Raw genomic sequence first — 9,661 nt, 5'->3', positions numbered from 1 at the left:
ATCAGACTTTGCATAAGGACGCCTCGTGAAAGGGGTCCTAGCAGCTTGTGTCAATGTGTCATAAGGCACGTAATGTAGGTCGTGTCCCACGGATGCCATCTCCGCACGCCCATCGTAATGGGTTAATATTGGTAGTTTAAGCATGAGATGCGTATCACTCTGATTGAACATAGCTTATAAAGCGATGCAATGAGTTTATAAAGGAGATGACTCGTCAGCTTGTTCAGGGGGCGAGATCTCAGTCTGGTTCGGTAAATAATGAAACCACCGTAGATTGCCCGACCGCATTATCACAATAACACGGTCGAGAGTGCTGCAGTGCTAAATCATCCTCTTAATGTACCGTATTCACAGTACAAGGTGATTTATATGAGACAAACGGCGTTCCACACGCCGAAGGCTGATTGCCGTCGTAAAGCGTGTTCAACCCACAGCAAATGCTGGGCTAGTGTCACAAGGTGACGATCTTTTAAGGGCGGAACCAAAGTTTGGGAAGTTTTGGTTCCGCCCGGAAGGTTTCCCACCGGGCCGCATTCGAAGACGGACCGTCTCACTTCCTGGTTTCCAGGGCAACATAATCGGGGCTTATGAGCCACAGGTGTAAAGAGTTAAGCGAGTGAACTGTGATTGGAGGCTGTGTGAGAGGGAGATGAATAAATAGCTCTGCAAGAACACAAAGCAAGAGACTCAGACACGAGGGGCGAGTGACACGGGGAAGCTCCTTTGCCAAAGGCAGACAAAGACACGCACCTTTTGAAGAGCCCGAAGCTCTGTTGATCCGGCGACCGCTGAAGCGGGCGGAAAGAGGACAGAGTCACAGAGGGTGAAAGGAAGGCAAGCGGTGGATCTTTTGAAAGGAGCACCCCGAAATCGCTTATTATTCCTGTTGGTGCCTTACATTGATGAAGATACCGAAGACCTTATAGGTAGAAGAATTAAACGAATACTGACCTTGGATGAAAGAAACGAAGGAAGGAAAGACGCATCATTGTGAGTATACGATTGTGGAAAAGTGGTGTTGGTGGCTGAAAACCACTTTGTCTATGCATCTAGAGTCCTAGCAGTGTGAGATAAATCTTGGAGAGCGTGGGACGAAGAAAGTACAGCAGCTGTGAGTAACGGAGTCTTTTTATGGATGTGTTGTACATATATTTGACCTGTGTATCTCTTTGAGTGTTTTCGAAAGAGAGTGGGTGGCCCTACCCCTGAACCAGCGCGGTGGGTGAGCCAAAGGGTTTTTGTGCTGAAACAGCTCCAGTGACGAAAACAAACACTAGGCCGAGTTACCATCTCCATATTTTTCGTCCAGAGCGAAGAAAAGGAAGACGGGCGTCTATTTGTGTGCACTGAGCGTGGAGGGTGAGTCTTGGATATAGAAATTTTCACTTGAAGTGGTGCTGTGTAATGCTGTGTATTGCAGTGAGATTGCTGTTGTCTTGTCTGACGTACCCCCGCCTCCAGTCACTCGTTCCTGAGACGACGAAGAGGAAGAACGGTCCTAGAGTAAGACATGAATATGCTGTGAGTGTGTTTCAGTCTTAAAATCACGGAGCGGCATCTCGAAGTATTTTCCCAGCCAAACGCTTGGCGGACTTGAGTTTAGGAGTGGCGGTGAAGAACTGTGCTATCGACGGTGTGTGAATATTACCTATAATACTGCTACCTTACCTGTGTCTTTTTATCATCACAGAGTTGGAGGCGAAGGAGATCCGCCGCCCCGAGGTCTCGACGAAAGGGCGCCCCGGTCCAGTTTTCGATTGACCAACGGGTCTCGAGGAAAGGGCAGCGCTCGACCCGGTGTGCCGGCGTGACGTTCTCGCCCCTCTGTAGACCAACGAGCTCGCCGAGAGGGTTTTGGCCCCCGGCGTCACATAGGAAACCACTGTCTAGCTGACGCATCGCGCAGCCAGTTACCGTAAGTCCGCCACCCTGTTAAAGTAATATACGACCTGTTAAAACTGCCAAATCAACGGGGAAGAGGAGTGTGTTGTGAGAGCTGTGCAGAGAGCCATACCTACCCAAAGCTGTAGTCAGCGCAGAGGTGAGAGAACCATTGGAGACCGATTCATTGTGCCTTTATGTCCCAGCAGTCGTCTGTGGAGAGAGAGAGAAAGAGCCAGCGTGAACGCTGAGATATCGGACTGTGAAGAGAGAGCCATACCTACCCTAAGCTGTAGTCAGCGCAGAGTCCTCTGTGGAGAGAGAGAGAGCCAGCGTGAGCACTGAGATACTGAACTGTGCAGAGAGCCATACCTACCCAAAGCTGTAGTCAGCGCAGAGGTGAGAGAACCATTGGAAAACCGATTCATTGTGCCTTTGTGTCCCAGCAGTCATCTGTGGAGAGAGAGAGAGAAAGAGCCAGCGTGAACCCTGAGAAGCCGAGCTGTGAAGAGAGCCTAGAGGGGCCGTTATTTTAAGTTCCCCTTTCCCCTTCCCTATTTAATATTTTTAAGTAATTTAATAAAGTATATTTTAATTTTATGCCTACCTTGTGTGTCTGGTCATTGGGGTGGCTTTGGGAATCTCCTCGAGGTGGAGAAAGGGGCGTGGCCTTATTTACACCTGGGTCCACCCCTACCTGTGACACTAGCTCGTAATGACAGCACTTCATGCAGCAGTGTGTAACTTAAGCAAGCTTCCCGGCCGTCAGCTCGGGGCGGGACCTTTGCTTAGTCAAACTGAAGTGGACTTATGAACAATGCCACGATATTCAGCTTTCTGAGGCTCGTTAGAGGGGTACGTGCGCCCGTCTTAAACGAGATGCCGCGCGCGTCTGACTGTGCGCGCGCTTTAAGCTTTGAAACTTATTGTGGCGAGCTCACTTGAGGTTGATATTACCCTTAATATCTCCGAGTATTGGAGCGGAGGTGTGAGCGTCTTCGGATCCGCTAATATAAATTAGCTATATGGCCGAAAAACGTCATAAACCGCTTGGCTGTAAGCCTTTGAGTGGCCGTCCGGAGAGGGCACGATTCAAACGCTTGGAGCCATGCAAAAGTCTGAGGCTGTCCTTCCTCTAGGAAGAGAGAATAACAGCCGTAAGACCGTGCTCGTTTGCGCCATCAGCATCGTAGCGGAAAAACTGAGGTGGGCTGCGAGCGAATTTGGCAGAAAGGTGTTAGAGACACCGTACAGTCGTGGGGTGTCAATACACAGTATATGGCCAAACCGGGGTGTTTTCGGCTAGCGTCGATAGAATTATGGACAGCGGGCCGTGTGTGCGTATTACTGATTGCTTGTCAGTAAGGCGATAAAGTGTTTAGAGACACCGTACAACCGTGGGTGTCAATACACAGTATAGTAAGCACGGAAATTAATCTTTTTAGAGGAATTAAATACCGTTCGCCACTATAGTGAGGTCGCATAGCCGACAGTATTACACAGTATGTTTGGATAAACAGCACACAGAAAACATTTCAGGGCAGTCCAGCCGAGGCGCGACATAACCCCTTTTTCCCAGACAGTTTCGTTCTCTGTTGATGCAGCTATGCTGCGGAGACCAGAGCTCAGCCGTTCAGGTGCACAAGCCTCAGTAGTGACGGTGACCGAACGGCTCACGGAGCAGGGTAGTATGTCTAGGTGGTTTAATGTCAGACTGAACCCATCGCAGAGAGGAAGTCTGCCGCGAAGCCCGCGGTTTTGCCGTTTATTAAAAGGGCAGAAAAACCGGGTATATATATATAAGAATGTACCAATATTCAGCGCACTGATATAGGACGGGACTGAATAAAGGGAGGTATTCGGGCCTCAGTATATTATAAACAAATTCGTTCTGCCTCTGATTCCGTCTAAACCAGAGAGAATTTACCAGGCAGACGAAAAATGAGCTATCTGAAGTGAGATCGGCTCAGGCCAGTAAAGCTCTATAATAAGTGTTTTAGCGCTCCAATAGAGGCGTGTCCGCCTTATCGAGCAGACGAATGAGATCGTGCCGCTCCAGGAGGGGAGGGGCATGAAGCTCTCTTATAATGAGTGTTCTTGGTGCTCCAATAGCGGCGAATCGGCCCTATCGAGCAGACGAATGAGATCGCGCCGCTCCAGGAGGGGAGGGGCATGAAGCTCTGTAATCGTTGAACACTGGACAGCTGCATTTAGAGGCAGCGAGCCGTAATACCGCGTGCTAGCTAAGCCGTTAAGAGACCTCACCACTGTGGGGAAAGGAGCGAGGGACTCCGCGAGCGTGGAGCACGAGTGGCTGTGCTATGACAGAGACAGGGGCAGACCGCCCGTGTTTGCTTGTCGTATGCATCTATCCAGGTCTACGGTTCCCCGCTTGTTCATCTCAACAAGAGAGGAACGGCAGAGGGGAGCAGCAACACAGACAGAACAGCCATGCGTCGTGACAGTATCACCCAATGCACTCGGGGGATTAATATATGTGCCAGAGATCTCGCCACTGAATGTGAGAGGAGCGAAGGGACTCTGGAAGCATGAACGGTTGCGGTGTGACAGAACACAGGGGGGGTTAGTCCATGTGTGCTTGTCTATGCATCCATCTAGTCTCATGGCTCGCCGTGTGTTCATCCCGGCGAGAGAGGAACAGCAGGGGGAGCACGAAACATGGATAAGACAACCAAAGCATAAGCGCGGTCCCGGCGTGGGAGGTGCCAGACCGGTAACGCGCTCGGAGGAAATTCATAGCAGAGAGGCTCACCGAGCCGCTGTGCTGGACGCTATTACAACAGCGCCTGCTCTTTTAGCTTATAGCTTTATATTAAAAATATTGATCTTACCGGGCGGCCGCAGGGGAGACCTCGTCAGGCGTGTGTCCGCTGCACAGGGCTCGAACCACGGCAAGCGAAGGCTATCTTCGGTTCTCGGCCGGAAAGCGGCAGGGGAAGACGCTAGACCTGGACTCTGCTATCTTCGGTTCTCAGCCGGAAAACGGCAGGGGAAGACGCTAGGCCTGGACTCCGCTGCAGGGCTTTTGTCAACGGCGAGGTAAGGCTTCTTCTTTTTCTTCGGAGCAGCGAGAGGTTCGCGCTGAAGGAGAAAATAATGAGCTCCTGACAATTGAACCGCGCTTATATAAGGACGCGTTCCTCCCGCGCGCGGGTTCAAACGTCATTGGTCTGTACTTTGTAGGCTTCAGTCACGGAGTAAACAGGAGTTTCCCCCATAGCGTCAGCTAACTGACGCAATGCGAAGTGAACCGTATTGAAAGGGAAGCAGGATTGTCGTGGGTGTGTTTGTTGTGGATGTGGTTCACAACCGATGTCCATTTTGCAACCTTCTCTGTCCCTGTGGATGATGAGGTTGCACACCAATAAACATGGTTTCTGATGCCACGCTGCCACTTCTTCACAACTGCACAGTCCTTGTCTTTGGAAATTTTGTCCAGTTTCTTAGACAGACCTGATGAACAACATAGATGGTATCAAAATTAATCTGATAAACAAAATAATTAGTTTACTTCTAAACACTATAATCTAAACCTATTGGAGTTTTGACAATGTTTTTTTAATTATACAGTTGATAATCACATTATATTTTGAAAAGAAAATAACACAGACAAGGTTTACCCTTTTCAAAGTGCCAGACGTCATAGAAGTGCTGTGTGCTGCGCTCTCTAAGAAATTTTTGTATTTGAGGATGCCGATCTGTGACGATGTACTCAATAGCCACACCTTTGGATTCAAGAAGCTCGAGACTTCTTTTTAGCCCCTCTTTTTCCATATTGTGACTCCCGCCAACCTCATTGCTCTTGTTACAAAGAAAGACAAAAAGTATATGCCATAAACATCTTTGCTGCAGTACTTTGACACAAAACACAAAGAGAGACATATAGTACACAGATGGGGCTAATAAAAGATAATGTTTCAACGAATCAGTGTCTGTACAAAAGGATGCCATGCTTGTTTTTCTTTGCCTGTGTGTTTTAGCTCAGGCAAGGGAAAGTTTTGGACGGAATGTGTTATTGTAGGTGGTTTGTAGTGGAGGTGTGAGTGAGTGTGTGTGTGTGTGTGTGTGTGTGTGTGTGTGCGTGCGTGCGGCCGGGTAATTATCACGTTGGGGGGACCAATTGTCCCCACAAAGATAGGAATACCAGTATTTTTGTGACCTTGTGGGGACATTTTGATGTCCCCATGAGGAAACAAGCTAATAAATCAAACAGAATGATGTTTCTTGAAAATCTAAGGTATCAGACAGTTTCCTGTGATGGTTGGGGTTAGGGAATGGGGCAGGTAAGGGGAATAGAATATACAGTTTGTACAGAATAAAATGCATTACGTCTATGGAATGTCCCCAAAAAACATGGAAACCAGAATGTGCGTGCGAGTGTGTGTGTGTGTGTGTGTGAGTGTGTGTGTGTGTGTGTGTGTGTGTGTGTGTGTGTGTGTGTGTGTGTGTGTGTGAGTGCGTGTGTGTGTGTCTGTGTGTGTGTCTGTGTGTGTTTGAGAGAGAAATTTAAAGGTGCAGTGTGTAATTTTTTAGAAGGATCTCTTGACAGAAATGCAACATATTATACAAAACTATATTATCAGGGGTGTATAAAGACCTTTCATAATGAACCGTTAGATTTTTATTACCTTAGAACAGTGGTTTTCAATTCCAGTCCTCGGGCCCCCCCTCACAGAACATTTTAGATGTCTCCATATATAAAAACACCTGATTCCGATCATCAGCTCGTTAGTGTGTTAATTAATGAGCAGATGAGTGAAATCAGGTGTTTCATATAAGGAGACATCTAAAACATTCGGGGAGGGGGGGCCCGAGGACTGGAATTGAAAACCACTGCCTTAGAATATGATGTTTTTATCTACATACACAGAGGGTCCTCTTACATGGAAGTCGGCATTTTGTGGCGCCATATTTTTACAGAAACCCTTATAGGACAAACTTTTTTACTTAGTTGTCTCCGACGATGACATGTTTGTCTAGTGGTAGCTAACGTAGCTTCTCTATGATTTTTAAAAGCGAGGGATAAGCAGTGGACTGAGCCGTTGAGTTGCAATGCGCAATTTCACCACTAGAAAATTGCAAAAATTTACACACTGCACCTTTAAAGAGAGTGCCACAAAAACTGATTTACAAGACTGATGTGTGTTGTGACATAAATACCCATTTATAAAACATCTATGACAACACCACTAACCTGCACAAGTTGAATGTCAATGATGTTGTTGTTTTCCAGGTTCATCAGACTGTAGCTACCGTATTTTGCTGAGTGGCCTACAAATATCAACATGATGTTATGAGCACTATTTGTTTGCAATGTTTTTAAACATGCCAGGGTGACATATGACATGTAATCAAATCTCATACAGAACTTTACCTGGTGAGTCTGCCCTCATGTCACCACCAATTTTGACTGGTCTCTGCCTCAGGTGCTCAAATTCAGATTCCTGGAACGCATGCCATTTGTGGATCACGGCAGGCTCCAAGTAACTTCTAGCATGCCGTCTGAATGTGGAGTGTCCAATGCTTTTCAGATGCATGGCTTTGAATACCTACAAAAGTATTGGTATTATCAGTAAAACACATCTTTTGTTTGTCCAGAGATAAAGGGCATTGTACAACACAAACTCTGATTGGTGTGGCGTGGCATCAAGCTTTTGAAAAACTTCCAAGTTCGAAGTATTAACGGATGTAACAAGTTAAGAGCTGAAGACATATAGAAAATCGAATGGGTCCACGTGATGTGTGTGTTGTAGGGTATGCAGCTGAAAGTGTACTACAACAATACCTTTTGTAACTGGAAAAATGAAGTGCCAGTGAAATATATGGCTGCCGACAGTTGAAGGTTTCCAGTGGGGCAGCTCCCAATCACAGGTTGGCTTTTCCACTGTCGAAAAAAATTGCAGTGATGACAAATCTGGTCAACTGCCAAGAAGGTGCCGCGTCTGCGTGGCCTCACATCAGATACCCGTTTACATATGGGACAGGTTTCAAAAAGCTCCAGCAGGCACTTCTCAAAAACAATGAACTTGGAGTCCTTGTAGCCAGATCTAGTTGTGTCACTGTGAGTAACATAAACAATGAAAACATTATGTTAGTTTAATCATTCATATGACATTGACAGTGTCTGTCTTTCTAAGAAGAAAATAAGCCAATTACACTTACAATAGCTGTGATGAATCTGTCATGTCTGTCACATCAGTGACATCTGTCATAGAGTTAGCTGGGTCATATGTTGAGTCATGTGGTTCTGGGATGATTGTAGAATGACTGGTGTCATATTCCTCCTCTTCTTCTAACCGTATTCTTTTAGCTGGCCTTGGATGTGCTACCTTGATTGGCGTGGAGGTCAGAGGTCCCCAAGGTGCATCTGCTGTAGTTGTGCCAATGTTCACACTTTCAGAACAGCCAGTAGTTTGTGTTCCTAAAGCACATTGCTGTATATTACTGGTTTGTAACACACTTTAAATAACAATAACAGACAGGTTACATAAAGTACTGCCTCAGGAGTGTAAACTATGGGTGGTCTGTGAAACATGAGTGATCATGATCAGGAGGATGACTGCATGTAGTATCATACAAATTAACTATTTAACTATAATTAACAAACACTATTTCTGAAGTCTGACAGATTTATGAATCAAGTAACCGTTATCTTTTCAGCCACAACTACAACACTGCATAACTGCAGTTTTTACACACATAAACAATTTAAAAATACAAAAAAAATCACTAACCTCTGCTTTTGACATGATGTCGTAGAGTACCCATTGAGAGCTGAGTCCCCCGAGATGACAGATTAGGTGGGTCTGTTTGTGAAAATGCATGGCTGAAAGATGTCCCCGATGTGCTCTGTGGCATAAGAAACGACACGACGATGTTAGCAGAGAACAACTAATAAAGCAAATCAAATCGTGTCCTGAAATCTAAAAGTGTTGGAAAACAATCTGACAAAAAAAATTACATGGATGTAACTCTAAATGCAATAAAAACAAAGTCTAACCATGCATTTGATCCTTATTCAAATTAGGGTTTACTCTTGATTAACCAACTTAATTGTGTTTGGTAATAACGACAAAATCGCTGAATAGCTATGTTTTTACATTGAGGTAATCATGACTTGCAACAGCGTCTCGTAAATCACGTCAGTGCTTAGCCAACTGAGGATTTATTATTGCGCTGAACTTTTTTTAATTCATAATATCATTTGCAAAAATATGCTTTGCGTCATCAATAACATTACAGCTTGGCAACAGCTGTTATCAACTCATTTTTAGCTTTATCGGATGAACTTAGCTTGGCTAGCGAGTGCTAGAATAGTCCAAATCAACATAAAACCTGCTAGGCAAGCGAGTGCATGAAACCTGTATAATATAGCATTTCCTTGAGATAATTGTTTTACTTACAGGCTGGACACTGGCCGTAGACTGCCGCGATGGTACTGCTCCAAGCTTCAACCGCAACCGTGTCGTGAAGCCTTTGCTGTACTCCCCGAAGTTTATGAAGTCACTCTCTTCAAAATGTGATGAACATATAAATACATTGGAATGATCATGGTTTGGCATTGTTCCAAAAATGAACTGAAGCCATTTCATTCTTAATTCTGGGTTCTTGGGCAACATGTGCATAGTTGAACCTCTATTCCTGCATAGGGCACAAGCACGTTGACGTTCAGCCATCCTTGCGGTATAGAAAACTCACAGAGCTGAACGAAATCTGTGGGCGCGGCCTCAAGTGGGAGAGCTCATGAATAATAATGAGC

The 9,661-nt window shown here is 45.8% G+C and overlaps 1 protein-coding gene across 1 annotated transcript; it reads right to left on the bottom strand.

Moving 5' to 3' along the window:
* Window positions 1–550: 550 nt before the first annotated feature.
* On the bottom strand, window positions 551–8,806 carry LOC135718312 (uncharacterized). Its single transcript, XM_065240659.2, has 8 exons — window positions 8,637–8,806; window positions 8,065–8,323; window positions 7,688–7,961; window positions 7,277–7,451; window positions 7,097–7,173; window positions 5,523–5,703; window positions 5,213–5,355; window positions 551–634 (listed from the first exon to the last, which is right to left on the bottom strand). The coding sequence occupies exons 1-8, from the start codon at window positions 8,758–8,760 to the stop codon at window positions 551–553; spliced, it is 1,317 nt and encodes a 438-aa protein (XP_065096731.2). The 5' UTR covers window positions 8,761–8,806.
* Between the last annotated feature and the right edge of the window lie 855 nt (window positions 8,807–9,661).

The sequence above is a fragment of the Paramisgurnus dabryanus genome, chromosome 10 (genome assembly GCF_030506205.2).
Source record: "Paramisgurnus dabryanus chromosome 10, PD_genome_1.1, whole genome shotgun sequence".
NCBI lineage: Eukaryota > Metazoa > Chordata > Actinopteri > Cypriniformes > Cobitidae > Paramisgurnus > Paramisgurnus dabryanus.
This window is presented reverse-complemented; position numbering and strand designations above follow the sequence as displayed.

Coding starts and splice junctions, on each gene's coding strand:
- LOC135718312 (XM_065240659.2), bottom strand. CDS start 8,760: ATGCCACAGAGCACATCGGGGACATCTTTCAGCCATGCATTTTCACAA. Junction 7,452..7,687: donor CATTTTTCCAGTTACAAAAG/GTATTGTTGTAG, acceptor ATACTTTTGTAG/GTATTCAAAGCCATGCATCT. Junction 5,704..7,096: donor TTGACATTCAACTTGTGCAG/GTTAGTGGTGTT, acceptor CTTTGTAACAAG/AGCAATGAGGTTGGCGGGAG.